This window comes from Aulonocara sp. 'chitande type north' Nkhata Bay, linkage group LG4 (genome assembly GCF_057382095.1).
Source record: "Aulonocara sp. 'chitande type north' Nkhata Bay isolate Kocher_YH1m ecotype deep benthic linkage group LG4, A_spYH_male_GT1.1, whole genome shotgun sequence".
NCBI lineage: Eukaryota > Metazoa > Chordata > Actinopteri > Cichliformes > Cichlidae > Aulonocara > Aulonocara sp. 'chitande type north' Nkhata Bay.
This window is the reverse complement of record NC_141347.1, coordinates 8,709,914-8,736,760: the sequence shown is the minus strand read 5'-3', so window position 1 is coordinate 8,736,760 and position 26,847 is coordinate 8,709,914. Positions and strand designations below refer to the sequence as shown.

The 26,847-nt window shown below is 40.1% G+C and overlaps 1 protein-coding gene across 5 annotated transcripts in view; it reads right to left on the bottom strand.

Moving 5' to 3' along the window:
* Nucleotides 1-26,847, bottom strand: part of LOC147331912 (uncharacterized) — a 133,338-nt gene that overhangs the window by 93,082 nt on the left and 13,409 nt on the right. For all 5 annotated transcript variants that reach the window (XM_086288245.1, XM_086288247.1, XM_086288248.1 and 2 more), the window contains exon 2: nucleotides 12,494-12,693. In XM_086288245.1, coding sequence (XP_086144371.1) covers nucleotides 12,494-12,683 — 190 coding nt within the window. In that variant the 5' untranslated portion in view covers nucleotides 12,684-12,693. The remainder of the gene's footprint in view (nucleotides 1-12,493; nucleotides 12,694-26,847) is intronic.

Genomic DNA, 26,847 nt, shown 5'->3' with positions numbered 1-26,847 from the left:
AGATTCTGAGGCCACCAAAGCGAAAGCCCTCCGCCACTTGGCTGCGCCTAGAAATCCTGCCCATAAAAATTATGAACAGAACCGGAGACAAAGGGCAGCCCTGGCGGAGCCCATCACCCACTGGGAACGAGTCCGACTTATTGCCGGCAATGCGAACCAAGCTCTTGCAACGGTTGTATAGGGATCGAATGGCCCATAGCAATGGGCCAGACACCCCATACTCCCGCAACACCTCCCACAGGACACACCTGTGGGAGGTGAATCAGCTACGTAGAATCAGCTACGTTTTCAAAAATACCATGTAGGTGTGGACGTAGCATAAAAGAATTAGTAGTTTATTTTATTGCTACGTGTAATTTATTGCAGTTTACTTTTATTTGTTCAATTGTTTACTAAATGTTTGAGGTGTGAAATAAATCTCAATGGAGTTTGAAAACAAAATATGTGTGTGTGTGGTTAGGTGGGGAGGTGGTGTTTGGGAACCACTGAGCTAAGATAAGCTACTGTAAGCTTCTTCTGACTGGTTGGGGCTTCTGTGCTCACATCTGGCAATGTGTGCCTTGGAGCAGGGGCGGATCTAGAGAAATTTTCTTAGGGTGGCATGAGGGTGGCAGAGAAATCAAATGGGGTGGCAAAATCAAAGCCTTTTTTTTCAAACACATATGCAGGTGGTGACATATGGTTAAAGTGATTCAAATGCAGTAAGTATACATGCTTTTCATATAAATATAGTCTATAACTTAATTATTTTTTGTAGCCCACATAATTAAACATGTTAGTTTCACATAAAGTCCACATAAAACAACTGAATTTTGATCCTATGTACTGCATAGCCTGTGTAATAAATAAATATGTAGCCCAATAAGTATAAAATCCAGAAAGCTACACAACATGGGGCGGTGTTGTTCAAAATGTGCTCTGGCACAATCATAGGCATGGCTTGCTGCTGAAAACAAGAAAAAAGCCGGTCCTGCTATGGGCTGAACCATTTGTTAATGGTGGAGGGGGGTAACACGTCCTTGATAAATCCCTTAAAATCGCAGCTTTGGCGTATGCAGATGACGTGACGGTGATAATTAGAAACCAAAACGAACTGTCTTCAGTTATGGAGATATTACACCATTACGAACAGGCATCAGGTGCCAAACTGAACCAAGACAAAACTGAAGGGGTGTGGCTTGGACATCCGACCAGACAACCTAAAATGATGATCTCTCTATGTAGGGAGATTAAAATTTTGGGTATATGGATTGATAATACTGACTCTAGTTTACTAAATTGGAATAAGAAAGAAAATGAAATTAAAATGGAAATTATGAAATGGGAAAATAAAGATACAAATTATAAAACGCGTATTAATATTGTAAAAACACACATAATTTCGAAACTTCTTTTCCTTGCCGCAATTTTTCCTCCTCCGAGAACAACTGTAATGAAAATAAGTAAGATGTGCATTAAATTTATCTGGGGATCCAATCGAGAAGTGACTAAGAGAAAATTTATGTACAAGAGTAGGAAGCACGGGGGTTTGGGAGCCCCAGACTTAGATTGTTTTGCGAATTCCTTTTATAAAAATTACTCAAAGCGCAATTTCTCGGGGTGCCCCGTGGGTTCAAGGGAAGGAGCAATTGTGGCAAAAGAAAAGAGGCAGGGCCAGAGCGGGTGTTCCATACCACAGACTTATGTTCGGTGACTTATCAAGTCAATGGGAACAATATAGTTTAAATATTCTCCAAGATAATACGAAAAATATCTATAAAAAAATTAATGAAACCAAAAATGAAGGTGTAATTCAATATAAGTATGCAAATGAAGATGAAAACCTTTCAATAGTTAAAAATATACAAGACAAATTATTATCTGAAAGCATGAGAGACGTGGTGTGGCTCATCTCGCTCGGGCGCCTCCCTGTGAGAGCGGTGGTACAATGGAGTTGTTTTGTTACCACCATGAAATGTCCTATGACAGGCTGTGATGAAGATGAGACCCTAGAACATCTTCTATTGGATTGTTATAGGACAACTGAGATCAGGCAGAAGATGACAGAGATTGGCTATGATGTGGATGTTAATATTAAAGCAGTTAAATATGGTTTGTTTAAAGAAAAAATGTGTGACGACAAAAGGAGACTCTTTTGGTTAGTAATGTGTGTAATAAACACACATATTTGGAAAACTCGTGCCAAAGGAGTACTTGAACAAAAGATGATAAGTAGTGATGTTGTGAGTAAACATATCATTACAGACCTGCGGAGAAGACGAACAATGGACCTGAAACTTGGGAAAGTTTTCCCCTGGAACGAATTAAAACTGTAAGTCTTGTGAACGTTGTGTGGACTCAGATGCTAGATTTTCCTCCTTGTTTCTCCCTTTTGTATGTGCTCATGGTTTTGTATATGTAATTGTATGTGTATGTGCATTTTATATGTAAACTTGTTTACTTTAAATAAAGTTAAAAAAAAAAAAAAAGTAACACTATGCAATAAATGTATTTTTAGAATTTATATTCACTGTTAACTGTAACTGCACTCAAAGTGTTAATGGTATCTTATTTTAACCCTTTAAGACCTACCATAGAACCAAGTCCGCCAGAGCTTATATTATATTTTTACATGCTGTAGTGCCATTTTTGGGAGCTATACATCAATACAACCATTATAGCCCAAATGTTAATAATATGTATGCATTAAGTGCATAGTAATTACATAAATTGCAAAAAAGTGCAATAAACTACAAAAACATTGAAAATCGTTTTGTTTTTTTTAACATATATTTCTGGTTAGAGAAATTTAAGAGGCTTATCCCTCAAAACTGAAAATACAAAAAAGTTGCACAAAATAGTTTCTTGTACCCTGTCAGGGCTCTGACAGGGTACAAGATGACAACTTTGGAATTCTACTAGAAACAGTCGATCATATTTGTTTGTCAAAGCTGAATTCAATGCTTATTGTAGCTAACAGCTACAATAAGCATAAAAGCTACTGTACGGCTATCATTTGTTAACATGACGCTTGGTCTTATACATGTAATACATTTATTACCAACCTGAGAGTTCATCCGCTGGTCATTCGACATGACGAATGACTTCTGAAGTCTTAATTCAGCTCAAGACGCTGTAGATTCCCGTCAGTAACACTTTCGGTCCACTAGTAAAACATAGTTTTACTAATCTGCGGTTGATTACTCTTGAACCGGAACCGGATGTCAGTCCCAAAAAACTGAATTTTGGAACTGAAACCGAATGGTGAGAACTGAATCTGAAATTATTTTATTTCTATTATTAAGTTTGCTTGTTATTCATGTTTTGGTTGATTAACAGTCACCAAAGTTTTGGTGATAAATAAAGTGTATATATTGCTTTAGATCTCACTATGCCCCCATGTGTCAGAATATACCTTGTGGAGTACAATTGAATTATTTTAATTTAGAGCTGACTTTTTCTCTTTTATTCATATTTTTTTTAAATAATTCTTAATATTATTACTATTATTATTATTAACAGAGATCAAAGTTTGCAGTAAAAACCATCTGAGTTTGAAAACTGCTCTGTCTGTGTTGGTGGCTTTAGGATGTCACATTTGCTCAGCTGTCAGTCAATCAGCCATTTCCAGAAGTGCTGTAAAAGCTTCGCTTATGTCATATTCACTTCAACAGATAAGCTGAACTCAGCACACACACATCCCTATTATTGACAGTGACAGCCAAGGTGTGTGTGATGACCTCACTGCTGCCTTTGCTCCTCCACTGTACTGCAGTTGCATATGACCTCAAGGTCCCGTAGCACAACACACATACACATACAAATGCATGCACTCAGGAATGCAAAACGCCTCAAATGCAAACGCACACTCTCACTGGGTGTTTTCTTTTTACACGGGCACACACAAACACACACAATATTCCAAGAAGGTCACTCCTCTCTCCCTCCCCTGTACTGTGATACCACACATACAGTAAAAGCATACTCCTGCAGGGGTGTGTTAGTATGCCTCAACAAACACAGCCACATCCCAGCTTGATAAAAACATGAGTTGCCTGCAGTAGCTTCCTATCCATTGTGTTACACCATGAGCCCACAGTAAGGTAAACTTCACTCTGCTGTTAAAGTCACTATACACATTCAGTCCAGTTTAATCCTAAATTGGGCCAGAACACTAAAATTACAATTAATAAATCGTTTCAATAAAACACCTCCAAATTGTTCCCCTTTCATTCAGTGTAAAGACATTTAACTACCAAAGAAATAAAAAGAAGCAACACTACAAAGAAATTTTACTTCCACAGAAAAAAAGACTAAAAAATTACAGAGAAGACATTGGCAGCTCATTACTCATTACAATTATGTTTTTCTATAAAGTGGTTTTAGATATTTGTGCTTACAAACGATGAAACATACACAATTAGTACAATAACTGTGACAAGATCAGGCCTAAAAGATACATAATAAAGTGTTTTTAATCTCTTGTTATTGTAAAAAGAATATACAGGTTTTAATTTAAAAAATCACCTTACTTTAAATGTAACATCAGACAAACAACACATGATATATTACATCATGTTTTTATTTACTGAACAAAATGTAGAAGCGGTGTGTAAACTAAGTGTACCCCATTATTCAATAGCTTATTGATCCTCAAGCGAGGATGTTTCTGTATGACTTTTAGTCTCATCACTGTGAAAGTATTTTGTACTTACAGTGGGCTTATGTTGCAGCACAGTGGAGAGGATGCTACTGTAGGTCAGAACATGAAGTAAGGATTATTTTGAACCATGATTCATGCAAAGCTACTTTAGCTTACAGTGCGCATGTTGCAGAAGGTCCAGATGACTTCTTTTTACTGTATAACTCCTGATGCGTCAAACCTTAGACTTGAAAGAGTATATATATGTTTAAATCTAGATTTAAAAAAAGCTGAGAGTACTCCACACTGGGTCATGACTATGCACTGGTAAATTATCATGTGCCTGGTTGAGAGGAGATGACAAGAAATTGGTGTTAAGGCATCATTAATTAAATAATTTAATATAATAATTATTATTATATTAATTTAATAGAATAATTATTTATTTAATTATTTATTATATATGATATTTATTTGTTTGAACTACACTTAATACTCTGTTTTTCTTTCTTGAATTAGAATTCTGATTGTACTGGTCTTGATCTTTCCGCTGCTATGTGTAAAGTGAGATAAGGCCACTCATGTTCAGTCCACTCTAAAGCAGTAAAGTAGGTGCTGTTTTAGTAAAATGAGGTGTGAGGATGAAAACGAGGCAGAACTAAAACATGCTGTCCTCAGTGACATTGAGGACACATGAGCACCTGGCTTCATATTCAGCTCATATTACAAAAAGGTGTATTAAAGGCCTTCATCCCAGCTGAGCACAGCAAAAGGAAGAGTAAACACCTGCTACTACTGAATAACAGAAATCGGAGGACATGGAAAAAACAATGCAGTTAAAAAAGCAGAGAAAACAGAAGCTGAAGAGAAACTCCCCTGTCTGAGACATTGATTGATATTGTGTCTGACGTGTCTTCACCATCCACCTAGAGATGTCAATGTACCAGTCTAACAAGTCATTATGTAAAAATGATTCACCAAGTTCCTCTTAATATAGAATGTATTTGAACTGCAGTCAAGTTGTGTTATTCTCTTAATGTTGACCATGTTAAAGCAGCATTTTATCCTGTATAACATTAAGGCAGCTGTTAGAGTTCATTTTTGTCCATTTGACAGATTGTATATTGGCTCTTTCCTCTTCTCCTATCAAATAAGCGCTCCTCCAAACTGGAAGAAGTGCTGATATAAATCCTCCTGGAGAAAAACTCCTAACTTTGAAATCTTCTACTTTTTGGAAATGTAATGCAATGTATTTTCTGGTATACCACTCAAATTACTGACTGGCCTGGCTACTACTGACGATCCAGAATCAGATTTTTTGCCATGTAGGTTTTTAGTCTGATCAACCAAAAAACAACCAAAGTCACTGTAATCAGTGCAGACAGTTGTTTTTATTCAGTTGTAAAAATTATTCTTAATGAACAGGTCAAAGAGTACAGCGTTCAATGTCCTTTATGAATTATGCTACCGAGTTGCTTTAAGAAAGTAGTCTTTGAATTGTAATTCCAGAGAACTACTACTCTAAATACAAGATTAATTATGTTTACTATTAAATTGTTTTACTATTGAAACTAGGGCTGGGCGATATGGCCTAAAATCCATATTGCGGTATAATTTGAAGCATGTGCGGTAATGATATATATCGCGATCTATTCTTTTCTTCTGCATAATGTATTTTCTGCACTATAAGGCACACTTAAAATCCTTTAATTTTCTCAAAAATCAACAGTGCGCCTAATGTATGAATTCTGGTTGTGCTTACTGACCTCGAACTAATTATATGTGGTACACGGCGCTCAAAAATCTGTCAAAAATGTTTTAGTACGACTTTGGTAAGCTATGAAGCCGCACCGCTTGATGGATTGTTGGAGGATTACAGCTACCATAGTCAGGAGCCTCGCAGAGTAATCTGGGTCCAAAACTTATAGGTTCCAAAGTCAAACAAACACTGCAGCATCACTGAGAGTTAAAAACTGTCTAAATTCTTTCATCTTCCAACACAAATGAAGACAGAAAATAAACAGCAGTGACGTTTGTAGGGTTACTGAAGTTGGGCTAGCTGGTATATAATGATGTGCTACATGATCGCTAGCGACACAGCTATGTTAGCGTAACATAAACACAGTGAAGCTGAAGGATGAACGCTAACTTTTTTCCACTCGATACAAGTTAACGTGAGGGTTCCCGATGGTTAGGGACAAATGCAATCGCATGGCAGGATGCTGTAAACGGACCAAACTTCAGTCAGGAGAACAACTGAGATAATCCATCCACAATACGAGGTTAGTCATTAATATACTGCAACAACATGGGAATAGAGCAGCTGCGAGAGAATTCAACATTAATGAATCAATAGTACGGAAGTGGAGGAAGCGCAGTTTTTGGCTTTCTTCATATTCCAAAACGTGTTTCATCTCTTCGCTATTACTGTCACCCGGCATAATTTGCAGATGATATTGTTTGCAGCCGCTGCAATACTTTCAACCAAAACAGGCGCAGCTTGATGACACCATCAACATACGCTATTGCGGTAGAGCGGTATAGTCAAAATCTCTACCATTGGCCAAATTCATATCGTTTCTACCGTATACCGTTTATACCGCCCACCCATAATTTAAACTATTATATATCTGAAAATTGCGCTGCTAATATTTTTATACAATTTCGATTACTTTTTACTCTATAAAAGAAGACAGCAGTGTATAATAAAGTCTAACAACTGGACTGAGCAACTCAAATTGAACAGTTTACTGACAGGTTTGTCATTAATGAAGTTTGGAACATCGAACAGCAAATCAAGATATGAATAACTTATTTTAACTTGGGTGCAACTTTTGTATTTAGATTGCATTTTCTTTCCAAGTCAATTAGGCATGGAAAAAAGTCGGCCTCGAATGGACATTTCAGGTCTCACTTGTGTGTCTGATGCATTTGAGGAGTTGTGATATGACAACATCAGAGAAACCCCTGTGGTAAAACATCTGCTCTCAGACACAGTATGATCCTCTCTCTTGGACAGGAACACTCATATGACCTACAGGCCTACTGCGTATAGTCACCAATGCTTAGATGTTCTCGTTGTTGTGTCTCCCTCAACTATACTTTCATCCAGCCTATGAATTAAGAAAATACCAAAAAAGCTAAAATATTAGTAGTGCACTAATTATGCCTGGAAAAACTGTACTAAACATATGCATATTTTTCATTTTTGAGATCAACTCTACTTACCATTTACAGGCCTAACATACATTAAAACATACATTAAATGTAGCTTTTTCACAACTCTTGCAGCATTCATTCTGACAGTCATAATTCTGTTTGCCTGTAGCACTTGACTAGGCTTGGTTTGTGGGGGTCAGAGTAAGAGTTTTGTATCAGACTACTGATTGTGCAAGGCAAACTAAAATGTTAACATAATAAACTGCTTATAAATCATCAAACCATGTTGATATCATCAGGGTTAACTCCTGTTAGAGGTAGACTCCATTGTTTCTCATACCCAACAGAGGACAACTCCTCTGGCTGCAAAGGTCAGACTGTATAGACGTCTGTGAAAAGACATCACTTGACTCTGCTAAAGAGAGATACAGTACTGGGTTGGGTGTGCGGGTATGAGCAAGGGGAAGATCGAGTATATGTCCTTTAGTTACCAACATGCCATATTAGTGCCATAGACAAGGGTTTATGCATTATTTTGGCTCCTTAAAGCTCTGGATTATTGCAAGTAAAACATTAAAAGCCAGACAGGTTCACTTTCAACTCGATGGATGAGGCTGTGCCTCAAGGTGGGTGCTAATTATGGCTTTGTGTGTGTGTGTGTGTGTGTGTGTGTGTGTGTGTGTGTGTGTGTGTGTGTGTGTGTGTGTGAAGGCAATGATGCTAAGGCAGCACTGTCTCCAGACCGACACAGCATGACAATGACACGAAGGGAGAAGGACAAAAAAGAGGGATGGAACAGAAACTGAGAGAAAGAGAAAGTGAAATAAAAATGAAACTATGAAAAAATGCGGAGAACAAGCCTGAGAGAAAAGACAGACAATCCTACAGCCAGTTTCAGTCTAGACAAGGTCAGCCAAAGTGTCATGTACACTTTAAAGCAATCTTTAAAGCGACACACAGTCCCAGGAAGATCCCTGATAGCCTGGATATGTAGAGTATAATCTGAGGAACATGAGCTGTCCCTGTTTATATGAACTTAAACCATTCTGAATTAAAGAAAAATCTGTGAATATATGTGAATTAATGATGATGCTGAACTACAGGGAGTGCAGAATTATTAGGCAAATGAGTATTTTGTCGACATCATCCTCTTCATACATGTTGTCTTACTCCAAGCTGTCTAGGCTCGAAAGCCTGCTACCAATTAAGCATATTAGGTGATGTGCATCTCTGTAATGAGAAGGGGTGTGGTCTAATGACATCAACACCCTATATCAGGTGTGCATAATTATTAGGCAACGTCCTTTCCTTTGGCAAAATGGGTCAAAAGAAGGACTTGACAGGCACAGAAAAGTCAAAAATAGTGAGATATCTTGCAGAGGGATGCAGCAGTCTCAAAATTGCAAAGCTTCTGAAGCGTGATCATCGAACAATCAAGCGTTTCATTCAAAATAGTCAACAGGGTCGCAAGAAGCGTGTGGAAAAACCAAGGCGCAAAATAACTGCCCATGAACTGAGAAAAGTCAAGCGTGCAGCTGCCAAGATGCCACTTGCCACCAGTTTGGCCATATTTCAGAGCTGCAACATCACTGGAGTGCCCAAAAGCACAAGGTGTGCAATACTCAGAGACATGGCCAAGGTATGAAAGGCTGAAAGACGACCACCACTGAACAAGACACACAAGCTGAAACGTCAAGACTGGGCCAAGAAATATCTCAAGACTGGTTTTTCTAAGGTTTTATGGACTGATGAAATGAGAGTGAGTCTTGATGGGCCAGATGGATGGGCCCGTGGCTGGATTGGTAAAGGGCAGAGAGCTCCAGACTCAGACGCCAGCAAGGTGGAGGTGGAGTACTGGTTTGGGCTGGTATCATCAAAGATGAGCTTGTGGGGCCTTTTCGGGTTGAGGATGGAGTCAAGCTCAACTCCCAGTCCTACTGCCAGTTCCTGGAAGACACCTTCTTCAAGCAGTGGTACAGGAAGAAGTCTGCATCCTTCAAGAAAAACATGATTTTCATGCAGGACAATGCTCCCTCACACGCGTCCAAGTACTCCACAGCGTGGCTGGCAAGAAAGGGTATAAAAGAAGAAAAACTAATGACATGGCCACCTTGTTCACCTGATCTGAACCCCATTGAGAACCTGTGGTCCATCATCAAATGTGAGATTTACAAGGAGGGAAAACAGTACACCTCTCTGAACAGTGTCTGGGAGGCTGTGGTTGCTGCTGCACGCAATGTTGATGGTGAACAGATCAAAACACTGACAGAATCCATGGATGGCAGGCTTTTGAGTGTCCTTGCAAAGAAAGGTGGCTATATTGGTCGCTGATTTGTTTTTGTTTTGTTTTTGAATGTCAGAAATGTATATTTGTGAATGTGGAGATGTTATATTGGTTTCACTGGTAAAAATAAATCATTGAAATGGGTATATATTTGTTTTTTGTTAAGTTGCCTAATAATTATGCACAGTAATAGTCACCTGCACACACAGATATCCCCCTAAAATAGCTAAAACTAAAAACAAACTAAAAACTACTTCCAAAAACATTCAGCTTTGATATTAATGAGTTTTTTGGGTTCATTGAGAACATGGTTGTTGTTCAATAATAAAATTATTCCTCAAAAATACAACTTGCCTAATAATTCTGCACTCCCTGTATCTTCATTATCATGCAAAAGATAACTAACAATGAATTATTTAGTGAAATATTATTGTTATTCTTTTTTCAGCCAGCATGCAATTCTGAATAGGGGACAAGGTTCGTTACTAGATTCATTATTCCCTAAATCTATAGACAATTAATCTGTGAAACAAATGCTAACTAAATATAACTGAAATAAGTGATTATGTAAAATAAGGACATACGGTGGTATTTTTTAAATTCATATCTGTGCAATATTATGTGACATTGTTAATTCTTGTTTGTTTTGTCTTGTTTCTTCTTCTTTTTTTTGGTTTTGGTCATATTTCTGATTGCCCATTTGGGGGCCCAGCATTAAATTCTTAATTCTTTATTTCTTTTTGTTTATTTATTTGCAAATGGCTACTTCCTACTATCCAACCATCTGGCTGGATCTGGTTCATACCAATCATTTGTCTAAAGAAGGCTAAGTTTCTCTCTTAATGGATGTTTGGTTTCCAAGTACCTCTTTAGCTTGGCCCCATGGTAGCATTAACCAAATAGCTATAAACTCCAATTCTATGAAAAGCTTTGCTCTTAACCTTGATGCCCTAACATTTCCTTCTTTCATTTCTCTATGGTTCAATTATGGAAGGAAGGCAAGCAGTCTCAAAACTTATCTCTCCACTGCGCCCTCATAGACAATGTTTGTATACTTTAAAACCACTATATAATATCTACTGCTACCATATTTATTTACCATGATGTAGGGAATGAATCACAGAAAAATATTCAGGCAACAGTTGCTGTATACACGTTTTTACAAGCATCTCAGATTTATTTATTTATTAAAAGTCAGTAACCAAGCGTATCAGACACGTTGTGCTGACAAAAAGCAATCGAAATCTCCTCCCCTATCCACCAGTCGTTCTTAACATCTAGTGATATGTCTTCAGTTCTCCATATTATAGTACCGCAAGCCAGGAAACATTACCAAACTAACAGGACAGTTGTACTCCACCATTTTCATAACACAGTTTTGATCAACTCAACATCTATGGAAGATTAACATGGTCATGTCAAACCTTGCTTTGGTGGTATTTTCATTTGAATCACAGGCTTGCGTGACAAATTATCATTTTGAGGCCAAGTCAGCTTCAAGTTGCTTTACTTTTTCAGCACATTTTGTCTGATATTATGAACAGTTAACAGAACTTTATCTGTGCTACATTACTTCCCTGAGATCCAGCCGCCTCCACACTAACTAATGTTTTCCTACAGCTTTGGACAAATCTGACGTGACTCTTTCACCGATCATCTTCAAAAGGTGTCAAGTTAATAATATGTTAGCAGTCACAAAGGATACAACGCAGCCTGGGAAATTATTTCTTCTATTTCTATAACTAATTATTTCTTCTGTGTTTCTTTAAGAGGTAAAGTCTGAAAATGAACTTTGACCCAGAGACGGACTGTCTAAAAAACGGATGGTGTCAAACTGAATTATAGTAAGTGTTGGATCCAAGCTGAGTGCCAGAGGTTCTTCAAGTGATCAGGTTTCTAACGTGACAAAAAAACTAAGCAGCATACAGTCTCCAATCCAATCACCGAGTCCTGTACCATAATGTTGCCTTTCTGTTGCTATTAAATTACATATATTATCATATAGATATGTGGTAGACTTTAAAATAACTTTAAGATATGGCGCACTACAATAACAGCCATACACAGATGGCACAGCTTCATTATTAAGCTTTCACTTACCATCAGATTGATAAGATGTAACTCATTTTAAAAGCACTGCAAGCCTAATGTTATTTCAAGCAGGCCATGAAGTCAAGCTTAGTTGCAATCCCAGCTGATCTCAGTGCTAGCACACATCAACTGATGGCTCATTCTACAGAACCAACTGGTAAATACAGGTTGTGTTTTTCAGTTTGAACTGGACGCCAGTGTGAGGCAGGCAACTTAAATTGAACTCTAGTGATGCCAAAATATCTAAATATCTAATGGGTTACCAACCAACCCATTCAGCCAGAAGATCACATGAAGAAAATCACTATGTCTATGTTTAAATGCTTGTAGCAACTTACCGCTCTTGGTGTCCTTTCCATCCAGTAAGGGTCGGTAGTCACTCTTGGAGACCGTCTCCCCAACTTTGTCATCGTAGCTCTCTTTCTCCAGTGAAGCCACAAAGTCTCTCTTCAGGAGGGCATCACCAGGGGCCCCACCTTGGACGCCACCGCCACCCCCACCCAGAGCATCTCGCAGGCTCAGGTCCATAGTCCCGTTACTGGAGAGAAAAGGGACAAAATTACTTACATAAATTTTTGCTTAATGATATTTTTCTTCACCTTTAGTCAGGCGCCCATATTGCTCACTACACTTATAAACTTTATCAGGCAGTTTTTGGGAAAAAATCTCCCAAGTTTTTTTTTAAACAGAGCAAGGGATTTTCAACATATGACTTCTTTTTTAGAAAACTTAAATTACTTATCTACAGAAAGTAGCAGGCATATTTCAGAAAAAATGACCTGGGTAAATATTAATAAGCAACTTGAAAACAGACCTTTTTATTGAACCATTTACTTCTTTTTAAGCACCTTTCAAATGCTCAAAGCTTGAAAAATCTAGTCAAAACTGAGGAGTATCTTTACACACAATATAAAAGCTTCACAAAGGGCCTGAACTGTTACTTGAGAAAGCATCGTGCCAAAAACAAAAGCAATCAGTTCAGAGTTGAAAAAAAAAAAGAATTACTGATGATGAGATGAAACTATAAGCACAGATATGTTGCTTATGTGCGAAGAAAGAAGAAAGATCACCGTCCCCACAGTGAAACATGGTAGTGGGAGTATTATGCTGTGGGGATGTTTCAGTGCATCTGGAACTGGGAATTAGGGCTGTGCAATATGACCAAAATCTCATATCCCAATATAAGACATATATCGTCCCCTTAACGATATAAATCACAAAGATTTAACATTTTCTGTAAATGCTGTGAATCTCGGGCAGCTCGACTTGCGTTAAGTGTTTCCAGCTGGGCGTCATGTACCTGGAGTCGAGTGTTTTAACCGATGCATGAAGCGATACATTTTTAGACATAAGTTGTAACGGCCACCGTTTTCTTTGTGGGTATTTATTATACGGCGTGCTGCGGGAAAAAGGCTGTTCTAACGTTTGAGTCTAAGGTTTATTTTTTAGCACCTGGCGACTCTTTTTTGCTTCTCATCCGTAAATACTCTGCATACTCTTTCACGTGATTCAGTTTATTTTGAAAAGTCTCAACAGGATCTTGAGCTTTATTGTGAAAGGGTTATGTGGAAAATAAACAAGCGGACACGCGATGGTTTTACTGTCGTTGTTGCTAACGGCAACGCATAAAAACAGGCGCTTGTCCGTCTGTAGTGTGGTTATATTAAATATAAGAGAAAGAGAGAACTTTAAGAAATTAATACAGCCACTACAGTGACCATCAAAACGATGAAAAAATATTGCCATAAACAGTTTATTTTGCGACACCACTAAACAAACAATAGCGTAAACTGAAACGATAGATGTTTTTATATTGCATCCAATATATATCGTTATATCGAACAGCCCTACTGGGAATCGTATTAATTTGGAAGGAATCTTAATGCTTAATTAAATGCTTAATTGAAGCACCTGTTCAGCAAGCTCCAATGTGGAGAAAAGTAGAGCGGTAATATACAGTACAGCATAAAAAGCAAATATGATGCAAACTAATCCATGACACAGAGGCACAATTTGACTGACAAACCGTTTCTGGAATAAGATGCATCAAGGAAGGAAATAAGAATATGAAATGCACTTCATCCTGACATAACTTAAATCAATATGTTCAGTTAAGAAATTACCCCTTACAACTTTCTAAATCCCACAAATACACACTGCAGCCCAACACTTAGACAGCATGACCCTATTACAAACTCTTCTTTCTCCCTGTCCTTTATTTCTGTTTATCCCTCCATCCACACTCGCGGCAAACAAGCTGTCATTGTCTTGCAACTGTACCAAACACACACACACTGACACTCTGTGGCCAGCAGCCAGGATGAGGACATACAGTAGAGTGTTAGCAGGCCTTGAGAAGAACTGTAGGCCATTGTTTCAGGGGTCAGACACCTTACAGTGGTCACCACACACAACATTCCCAAACTGAGAGTCACTTTGGGGTTCTTTAACAGTCTTGTTTTCTCTTGTTGGTTTTCACTGTTGCGCTAATCCACATGCAAATGTATTATTTTTTCACTCTCCTCTCATTTTTCTCATAAACATACATTTTTACCAAAAGTGCTCATTCCAAGTACTTTGTGTCACAGTCACACATTCCTCCTGACTCTTCCTCACACAAACACAATCAGGATGTACTCAATAATGCCATCATTCTAATTTTTAAAATGAACTATCCCTAAATAGAAGCCTCCATTGCCCTCCTAGCGTATTATACTGCAATATTTATCGCTTCATTGGACAGGTTTCATCAGCCAGAACATTCAGAGGCCTGAACTTGGGGTTCTTTGGGGGGGGGGGCTTTTTTTTTGCCTCATTGAATCTGTCTATCTACTGTTTTTACTCACAATAGCAGACATTTTTTTTATCATTACTGACATACAGAATTATACAGAATAACAATTAAGTTTTGTGTCTGGAAATACAACCCATACAGAAGCTTATCCAGAATCCCAATTATGGAAAAGCTTCACGTTTTGAAGGTAACAGTGTATATAATTTCTAGATTCAATACGAAGATTTACTTACAGAGAATTACTCAAAACAATGATAAAAACACTAAAGATGATCACAGGACTCTGCAGTTCTGCTCAGTTTGAAGCTGCTTTTTGTCTATTTATGTCTGCAGTACGCAGATATTTTCAGATGAAAAAGCTCTGATAAAACCAATGTGCATTACATCCTCTACAGCATGCATAGTTAATGAGTGGCTAGTGAATAAGCTGTAATAGCTGTATTACAGCTGAGCTGTAAGAAGAGTGAATCTGGCTTATATATTTCTCAATATTTCTTCCCACAATGTATAATACATATGAAATAACATTATCTTAAGGTAGTACTAGTACTAGTAAAAGTGGTGCACTCCAAAATTTTAAAGTAAAGTTAACAGCTGGTCATGCTCATCATTTTAGATGCAGAATAATATATTCTGTTTGTTTTTAGGTAGTTTTCTAAAAATGTAATCTGCAAAGTCAACAGTTACTATACCTGTGAACTGTATTACAATGTTGAAATATAGTGGACAACTACAAGAAAGTTGCACTAAACAGAGACAGTTAGTTAAGTTTAAAATATGTGAAAATTTATTTCTATTCAAATAAACATTCTGTGAATCACATTTTCTTTTTTTTCTTCTTTTTTTTTTTTACAAACAACATTATTTCAACAGGATGGCTACAATCAGTGGGTTCCCTCTTAGAATAAACTTTAACATCAGTGCGACACATCTGTATTATCATGTTACTATGTTACTATGCAAAGAAAAAGCAGTACATAAAGTAAGGAGGAAAAAAGAAAAAGCTTATAGTGACGGTAAGACTGTTGAGTGAGCTGTTCAGGTCTGAAGGATTAAAAACTGTCTTTCTACCCGAAAACCACCACCTCTCCCTGTCTGAAGCCAACCGTCTGCTACGTAATCACTTCACCCTCCAAACCACTGGCAGTCCTCACACAAGCTAGGACACACACACTGGCAGGAATTTAAACACTTTGCTGTACCGTCATAATACAACTGAGATTAACCTGAGGATATTTTTGTAACTGTGTGTGAGGTAACGCGAAACCTAATGTCAATTAAGCTCTATTTCCAAATTGCTGCCTTTTTCTGCTTTACATAAAAAGGGTAAGTATCAGTAAATAGAGTAACTCTTAGAATTGCAAGAGTCATTGAACAAAAATGTCTTTTCATCATTTCAATCACTACAACATTAAACAACAATTTATGTAGAAAAAAGTAGAAAAAAAATGCTTGCATCAGTGGGTGTGAATGGGTGAATGAGCTATGCTGTCTAAAGTGCTTAGAGTGCTCAGTCAGACCACATAATCTGCTCCAATAAAACCAAACAAAAAGGGAAATGTCATACTAAAACTAAAAAATGTATACTGTTACATTTCTGCTATAGACGCTGATGCATTCTTATAACTATAAATGAAGATTTGTGATGCAAAAAAGTTATTAACAATCAAAATCAACAATTAAACTATCAGTTGGTTGGAAAGTGTTTATTTACAACATTCTTAACTGTCACAGTTTATTTGATCTATTGAATTTGTAAGTTAGCTCACATCCAAATTCTAATTAGTGTCTAATTTTTAATGCAGTCTTATTGGAGAGAGTCAGAAGATAAACCAAAATATCCCCCCCCCCCCCCAAAAAAAAAAAAAAACCCCAAAAAACTATTATATAAAAGTTAGAAGTTAATTTGCATGTCACTGAGTGAAATATTTGATCCCCTACAATACAGCTAGAATTTTGGCTCCCACAGATTGGCTCAATCAATTGTAGATAGTCCTGATCTCAACTTGTTATGTGATTAAAGCACACCTGTCTACAGAATCAATTTCCAATTCCAGCCTCTCCACCACTATGGGCAAGACCAAAGAGCAGTCATATGGTAAATGAAGTAGTTATTATATAGGTCTTTTCTACTCTGAGAAGTCAAAACAATTTATACAACTTGTCTCATTCACACAAGCACTTTTTTCTGTACACATTTGCATATTATCTAACATTCCCACACATTCATACGCCACTGGACTTCCTGAGCTACATATACTTGGATGTCAGGACCTAGAATGGGTCTACAATCCAACTGTAGGCCCATTGTAGCCTTCAATCCCTGGGCTACAAAACTATCAACAATAATAAACAAAGTGCTGTACAGCTATTTGAAACTAAAAGGATAAATAAATAAAAGCAATACATAGCAATACAAGTAAAAAACACAATACAAGTTAAAAACAATAAGAATTTAAAAACTAGAAAGCCTAGAATTAAGACATGTAGGATAGGTTGAACAAATGTGTCTTCAACTTAATTTTAAAAATCCCCACAGAGCATGCCTGCCTAACATCTTGAGGGAGGTTGTTCCACAAATATGGTACACGAAAAGAAAACGCACGTTCTCCAATTGTCTTTTTTCTGGCTCTGGGAACCTTTAGAAGGCCAGAGTCCTAAGATCGTAGAGCACGGCATGGAACATAAAGGTGTAAAAGGTCAGAGAGGTATGACGATGCCAATCCACTGGCCTTGTAGGTGAGCAGCAGGATCTTAAAATCTGCTCGAACCTAACAAGGTAGCCAACGAAGAGATCTCAGTAGAGGGGTAATGTGCTCAAATTTCCCAGTTCTTGTTAAAATGCGAGCAGCTGCATTTTGCACCATCTGTAGACCTCTAAAGCTTTTCTTTGGTAGCCCAGAAAGAAGAGCATTACAATAATCAATACGTGAAGACACAAATGCATGGACAAGAACCTCTGCAATGTCGTTGGCAAAAGTTGATTTTGAATTTGGCTATGTTCCTCAAATGATACAAGGCAGTCTTTGTTATCTCTTTAACATGAGACTTGAAGGAGAGCACCATGTCGAACCACACGCCCAAGTTTTTTACCTTGTCCCTGCAATTTATGTCATCAATTTTCAAGATGAAATTTTGGGACAAGTACTGAAGTTTTTTGACAAGTACTCTGTCTTATCAGTGTTTAGGAGCAAGAAATTATCCGATAACCAGCCCCTAATTGCAGATAGATAAGATTCTAGTTTAGACACCTCAGCACAATTTCCAAAGGTTAGAGGAACATAAAGCTGCAGGTCGTTAGCGTAACAATGAAAGGTTACATTAAAAGAACGTAAAAGAACACCAAGAGGCAGCAGATACATAGAAAACAGCAATGGTCCAAGTACAGAGCCCTGAGGGACCCCATGCCTCATTGCCCAGGTCTCGGAGAGATCATTTTTAAAACTAACAGTCTGAGACCTCCCAGACAGGTAAGATCTCAGCCATGATAAAATATTTCCTGTAACTCCAATAAAATGTTCAACCCTATCCAATAAAATACAGTGATCCACAGTGTCAAACGCAGCACTTACAGTGGGGCAAAAAAGTATTTAGTCAGCCACCGATTGTGCAAGTTCCCCCACTTAAAATGATGACAGAGGTCAGTAATTTGCACCAGAGGTACACTTCAACTGTGAGAGACAGAGTGTGAAAAAAAAATCCATGAATTCACATGGTAGGATTTGTAAAGAATTTATTCGTAAATTAGGGTGGAAAATAAGTATTTGGTCACCTCAAACAAGGAAAATCTCTGGCTCCCACAGACCTGTAACGTCTTCTGTAAGAAGCTTTTCTGTCCCCCACTCGTTACCTGTATGAATGGCACCTGTTTGAACTCATCATCTGTATAAAAGACACCTGTCTACAGCCTCAAACAGTCAGACTCCAAACTCTGCCATGGCCAAGACCAAAGAGCTTTCGAAGGACACCAGGAAAAGTATTGTAGAACTGCACCAGACTGGGAAGAGTGAATCTACAATAGGCAAGCAGCTTGGTGTGAAAAAAATCCATGAATCCACATGGTAGGATTTGTAAAGAATTTATTCGTAAATCAGGGTGGAAAATAAGTATTTGGTCAATAACAAAAATACAACTCAATACTTTGTAACATAACCTTTGTTGGCAATAACAGAGGTCAAACGTTTACTATAGGTCTTTACCAGGTTTGCACACACAGTAGCTGGTATTTTGGCCCATTCCTCCATGCAGATCTTCTCGAGAGCAGTGATGTTTTGGGGCTGTCGCCGAGCAACACGGACTTTCAACTCCCGCCACAGATTTTCTATGGGGTTGAGGTCTGGAGACTGGCTAGGCCACTCCAGGACTTTCAAATGCTTCTTACAAAGCCACTCCTTTGTTGCCCGGGCGGTGTGTTTTGGATCATTGTCATGTTGGAAGACCCAGCCTCGTTTCATCTTCAAAGTTCTCACTGATGGAAGGAGGTTTTGGCTCAAAATCTCACGATACATGGCCCCATTCATTCTGTCCTTAACACGGATCAGTCGTCCTGTCCCCTTGGCAGAAAAACAGCCCCATAGCATGATGTTTCCATCCCCATGCTTCACAGTAGGTATGGTGTTCTTGGGATGCAACTCAGTATTCTTCTTCCTCCAAACACGACGAGTTGAGTTTATACCAAAAAGTTCTACTTTGGTTTCATCTGACCACATGACATTCTCCCAATCCTCTGCTGTATCATCCATGTGCTCTCTGGCAAACTTCAGACGGGCCTGGACATGCACTGGCTTCAGCAGCGGAACACGTCTGGCACTGCGGGATTTGATTCCCTGCCGTTGTAGTGTGTTACTGATGGTGACCTTTGTTACTTTGGTCCCAGCTCTCTGCAGGTCATGCACCAGGTGCCCCCGTGTGGTTCTGGGATCTTTGCTCACCGTTCTCATGATCATTTTGACCCCACGGGATGAGATCTTGCGTGGAGCCCCAGATCGAGGGAGATTATCAGTGGTCTTGTATGTCTTCCATTTTCTGATGATTGCTCCCACAGTTGATTTTTTTCACACCAAGCTGCTTGCCTATTGTAGATTCACTCTTCCCAGTCTGGTGCAGGTCTACAATACTTTTCCTGGTGTCCTTCGAAAGCTCTTTGGTCTTGGCCATGGCGGAGTTTGGAGTCTGACTGTTTGAGGCTGTAGACAGGTGTCTTTTATACAGATGATGAGTTCAAACAGGTGCCATTCATACAGGTAACGAGTGGGGGACAGAAAAGCTTCTTACAGAAGACGTTACAGGTCTGTGGGAGCCAGAGATTTTCCTTGTTTGAGGTGACCAAATACTTATTTTCCACCCTAATTTACGAATAAATTCTTTACAAATCCTACCATGTGAATTCATGGATTTTTTTTTCACATTCTGTCTCTCACAGTTGAAGTGTACCTCTGGTGCAAATTACTGACATCTGTCATCATTTTAAGTGGGGGAACTTGCACAATCGGTGGCTGACTAAATACTTTTTTGCCCCACTGTATGTGTGTCTGTGTGTTACACCGGAGCTCTTTAAAGGGGGAAGCTTGACAACCAAGCTAGCTACCATTAGCTGACAACTTAGCACTGATGTTCTTTCACTCAAATGATGTTACTTCTGGTTCCAAACATACAGCAGCAACAGCTCTGAGAAATCAAATAATAAATGATGACATCCATCTTTTACACTCTTAATGATCAGCATGAATGGTAGATATAGACTACAAATAAAACTTGCATATGACTCAAATGCGCAAGTTGAGTTTGATATATTTTTGCAATGTGCACTTATCAGAAAACTGTGCCAACATTGAAAACAGGAACTGCTGAGATTGATAAGAATTTGGAAGCTCTTCTCAATTCCAATCCCTACGCTTGTTCTCAACCAAAGCCAGACTGATAGTTCTGACAAAAGCAGAAAACAGTGTAAAAGAAAATTGTGTGAATTCGATCTTGACAGTAACTGATAGTGTCCTGGAGTCCATCTCTCCACCTGGTTGCATTGAGTCTTCTGTCATGCAGACGTCTGTGGTGAACAAAACAGTAATCACATAGTCACGGTTGCAAGCGTGAAGTGTTAAAGTCAGCGGTGTAGAGAAGCGAATCACCAGTTTTGCTTGTGGCTGAACTTGTGCTGCTGCTGTAGCTCAGAGGTTTACTTTACGTTATGGACGTAGCTGTGTAGTAATCACGCAGCAGACCACAGTCCACGGTTCAGTGCTTTTCAGCATACTTGCTTTATTAACGGTTGCTGTTCACACACTCGTGCTGCAGCTTTACAGCTCAGCCGCACACACTATACTTCCACTATACTTCAAGCCCCTGGCTGTCACCACTAATCTCACAATGTACTGGGCCCAGCTGCTTGTCTTCCTAGGAACACTATATGATATAATACTATATAATAATATATTAACAATGGAAAGTTATGTGCACACTGACATATGTTTAGGACATGCACAAAAGTACCACATTTTGTGTAAATCCCATAATAATCATTGATTATGAATGGTCAGTACAGTCACATCAGTGATGTTAACTTGGTCAAAACACAACAAGGGCAAGAGATGTTCAGCACCAACGGCCTGATAGCGAATTGAGTCTTAGTCCAACTTCTCAGGCACTCATGCTACCTGTCATCATCATAGAATCAGTTTCAGCTGGGTCTTCATCTCTCTTTTTAAAATCTAGCTAGCTAGTATTGTTTTCCCTGATGCCTCTGTGTTGCATCAGAATAAAAGTGGTCAAGTTGTTTTCTGCTTTTGTCAGAACTATCAGTCTGGCTTTGGTTGAGAACAAGCGTAGGGATTGGAATTGAGAAGAGCTTCCAAATTCTTATCAATCTCAGCAGTTCCTGTTTTCAATGTTGGCACAGTTTTCTGATAAGTGCACATTGCAAAAATATATCAAACTCAACTTGCGCATTTGAGTCATATGCAAGTTTTATTTGTAGTCTATATCTACCATTCATGCTGATCATTAAGAGTGTAAAAGATGGATTTCATCATTTATTATTTGATTTCTCAGAGCTGTTGCTGCTGTATGTTTGGAACCAGAAGTAACATCATTTGAGTGAAAGAACATCAGTGCTAAGTTGTCAGCTAATGGTAGCTAGCTTGGTTGTCAAGCTTCCCCCTTTAAAGAGCTCCGGTGTAACACACAGACACACATACAGTGGGGCAAAAAAGTGATTTTTTACAAAAAATCCTGCTGGAAGAGTTCAATACATGTCTCCCTGAAAACATTGTCGTGTATCTTAATGAGCAGAAGGTGGGGTTACTGTCTAAAGCCGCGGTCCTTGCCGACGAGTTTGTGTTAACTCATCGTGCTGCACTTTCGACAGAGCGCCGTGAGTACACTTCCTCACCTCGTCCTGTCAGAAGTTATAGGGTTTCCCCTAAGCGCCAGACACGTTCTGCTGCTATTCCTATGTCAGATCGCAAATGTTTTTATTGTCATGAAATCGGGCACCTCGTTGCTGCTTGCCCATCACTACAGCACAGGGAGCAGGCCAACACGGTGAGGAAGCCGAAAAGTGTGGGTTTCGTTCGTTCTATGTCAGCTTCCACTTCACCTAGCAATGGAGTGGGAAGTGAAGGCTTTGATGAGAGCTACTGCCCTTTTGTGTCGGAGGGGTTTGTTTCGTTGAATGAAAAAGAGGAGGATCGGGTGCCGATCATGATTCTGCGTGACACTGGGGCCGCGCAGACTCTTATTTTGAAGGGTATTCTACCTTTTTCTGATGACTCTTTTTGTGGTTCGGATGCTCTTGTCTGGGGTGTAAAAATGGATGTACTGCGTGTGCCACTGCACAATGTGTTTCTTCAATCGCCGCTCGTTTCGGGTTCGGTACCGGTTGGCGTGCGCGACCAGTTGCCAGTGCCCGGAGTTGCGATGATTCTGGGGAATGATTTGGCTAACGGAAAAGTGTTTTCTACCCCGAGAGTGGTTGAGATACCGGTGCCTGATATTTCATTATCTAACCCTGTCGCTGAGGAGCGTTCCTCCTCTGTTTTTCCTGCTTGCGCGGTAACTCGTGCGCATAGGCGCAAGTACGGTGACGTGGATTTATCTGATTCTTTTCTCTGTGCTGGTGGTGGGCCGGAGTCTGAATCTGAAACCCGTGTTCCACTGACGGGCGACTCTGAGGCGATGCTGCCTATTAGCCCATCAGTGACACCTCAACTGTCTTTGGAAATCAACAAAAAGGAGTTGGTTTCGGCACAGCAGAGTGACCCGACTCTTGTGAGTTGTTTTTCCGCTGCCAACTCTAGCGACCAGTACCCTCGTGTTTATAGTGTCGAGGATGACGTGTTGATGCGTACTTGGTATCCGCCTACAGCTGGTGATTTGGGTTGGAATGTGTTTAAACAGGTTCTGGTGCCTCAACAGTACCGACCCAAAGTTCTTAGTCTTGCCCATGACAGTTTTTCTGGACATTTAGGTATTAGGAAAACCTATCACCGCATTCTGCGTCATTTCTTTTGGCCAGGATTGAAGAATGACGTTGCTCAGTATTGTCGTTCTTGTCACACCTGTCAGATTAGTGGTAAGCCTAACCAAGTCATTCCACCCGCTCCATTACACCCTATTCCAGTTTTAGGGGAACCTTTTGAACACATCCTCATCGACTGCGTTGGTCCGCTCCCTAAAACAAAATCGGGTCACCAGTACCTCTTGACTCTGATGTGTGTTGCTACCCGTTTTCCCGAGGCAATTCCGTTGCGCACCCTTAAGGTTAAACCAGTTGTTAAGGCATTGGTGAACTTTTTCTCTATTTTTGGTTTACCAAAAGCTGTTCAAACTGACCAAGGCTCTAATTTCATGTCTAGGATTTTTGCTCAGGTTTTGCAGTCACTTGGCATTAAACATCGGAAATCTAGTGCCTATCATCCGGAGTCGCAAGGTGCGCTCGAGCGGTTTCATCAGACATTGAAATCGATGATGCGGAAATTTTGCCTTGAGTCTCAAAAGGAGTGGGATGAGGGGTTGCCGCTGCTTCTTTTAGCAGTGAGAGAAAGTGTGCAGGAGTCGTTAGGATTTAGCCCTGCTGAGCTGGTGTTCGGTCACACAGTGCGTGGCCCCTGTGTTAGACTATGTGAGCTCTTTCAGAGAGCGTTTGCATAAAGCGTGCGCAATTGCACGGGATGCTCTCAGTGCAACACAAGGTAGGATGAAGAGGAAGTTTGATGTGAAGGCTGTGCAGCGAAAATTTGAGGTTGGTGATAAAGTTTTAACACTTTTACCGGTCCCTGGATCTTCCCTCCAGGCCAAGTTCAGTGGTCCGTATACAGTGCAGGCGAAATTGAGTGACACGGATTATGTCATCGACACCCCAGAGCGAAGGAAAAAGTGCCGTGTGTGTCATATTAATATGATGAAGCCCTACTTTGCTGGTGGTGTGTCAACAGTTGCGACTATGGGGGTGCCGGTTTCCGAAACTCGGTATGACCCAGTAGGTGACGATTTGGTTTTCGGTTGTGCTGTGGGCTGCGCACGACTTAGGAATTCTGAAATCCTACGTGATTTAAGGTCACATTTAACTGGGGTAGACGATGATGTCCGAAATGACGTGTGTCGGTTGATTGAAAATCATCCTAATCTTTTCTCGGACACTCCATCCTGTACCACCGTGTTGGAGCATGATATCGATGTGGGGGACCATCCTCCAATCAAACAGCATGCCTACCGGGTGAATCCCACTATGCGTGCTCTTTTCCAGACAGAAGTCTCTTATCTGTTGGAGAATTGTCTTGCTGTCCCTAGCTCTAGTGCGTGGAGTTCCCCATGTCTCCTAGTGCCTAAAGCGGATAAGACCCCACGGTTTTGTACAGATTTTCGGAAGGTGAACAGTGTGACCAAGCCTGACTCCTATCCTCTGCCCAGAATGGAGGATTGTGTTGATAGGGTCGGTTCTGCGACCTTCGTTACCAAGCTGGACTTGTTAAAGGGCTATTGGCAAGTTCCCCTAACATCACGTGCGGCCGAAATCTCTGCTTTTGTTACTCCTGACCATTTTCTCCAGTACACTGTCATGCCTTTCGGGTTGCGCAACGCTCCTGCCACATTTCAACGGCTCATGAATATCGTGCTGGGCGGCGTCTGCAAGTGTGAAGTGTATTTGGATGACATTGTCGTCTATTCAGACACCTGGTCAGAGCATACGGAGACACTCACTGATGTGTTCCATCGCTTGGAAAGGGAATCCCTCACCCTCAACCTCGCCAAGTGTGATTTTGGTAAAGCCATGGTGACGTACTTAGGAAAGCAGGTGGGTCAGGGGCAAGTGCGCCCTATCTCGGCCAAAATCCAGGCCATACTGGATTTTCCCGCCCCTCAGACTAGGCGTGAGCTTCGCCGTTTCCTCGGCATGGTGGGCTACTACCGGGGTTTCTGTCAAAACTTCGCGGACGTGGTCGCACCTCTCACTAGCCTCACTAGTGTGTTGAGACCTTTTGTGTGGACCTCTGCGTGTCAGAGTGCGTTCTGGACTGTTAAGACTCTCCTGTGCAGTGCGCCAGTGCTGGCCGCCCCTGATTTTGCACACCCTTTTAAGTTGGAAGTGGACGCCAGTGCAAACGGGGCAGGTGCCGTATTGCTGCAGGAAGACCATCATGGTGTGGATCACCCAATCGGCTATTTCTCAACGAAATTCAATGTCCATCAGCGAGGGTACAGCACGATTGAGAAAGAGGCCCTCTCTCTGCTGTTCGCATTGCAGCATTTCGAGGTGTATGTCGGTGGCAGTCCCTCGCCTGTGATTGTTTATACCGACCACAATCCCTTGGTATTCCTAATGCGGATGCAGAACTCGAACCAAAGGCTGATGAGGTGGTCCCTCCTGGTGCAGGAGTTTTCTGCCCCCCAAACACTCCCCTGTCCACCAGTCTCTCCACCAAACAGTGTTTAATTTCCGCCTTCTTAGCATTCAACGGAACATCCACCCCGAATAAGTTAGCCACTACCAACAAATCTGCTTTTGTGCACCGCTCCAACTTTTCAATGGAGGGACGTTGCGCAAAATCATCCATGTCAAACGACATCACGAGCAAAGCGAAAAAGGAAAACACAACTCCGCAGACACCCAACCGCATCCGCGCACTCCAGAGCCGCAAAACTCGCGCACGACGTTTTCCCCCCCACCACAAACGCAAAAAGGAAACGAACCAATCACACGAACGAAAAGGGACGAGCCCCCCTTTTTTTTTTTTCATTCACTTCTCATCTGTATGTGGGTTAAAATAGATTTACAAAATTGGAATGAATACAGTTCTGATTTTGTTACACATCTGGTCAAGTTATCATCTCACCATAGACTAGAAAACACTTGTTTTCATTACACAGAAAGATACAAGTCAGTTTTCAGCTAAGCTGTAGGTCAATTCAGCTCTGTGATGACTCACAGTACAATATCTAAATCTGTGCTAATGATGTAACAGCAGTGAATGGAGAGGTTAGTGGCCCCGGGGAGATACACTTTCCCACATTCACTGTGCTCGTTGGTGGCTAAAAATGGCAAAAAAATCATATGCATTTGCACTTCTGTTTGGCTTAGAAGACCACAAATATTTGTAGCTACAGTATTAAGTGCAGTTACCAACACATTGTTATATTCAGGATTCTGGTTTATTATGAGATTTTATGAGTCAACATAGCACATATATTCATACACATCTGTGCATCCAGGCTCATTCACAAAAAAGTAGAGGAGCACATCGCTGCTGTAGCAGCACTTTCCATGACATTGAAAGTAGGAGTAATAAGAAAAAAGAATAATGGAAAATGTGTGTACTGAATTTATTGTCATTTTCCAGATCTAAGATCAAGAAGGACACTGTAATTTGGTTTGACATTGCATTCCACCAAATTTGAATCCTG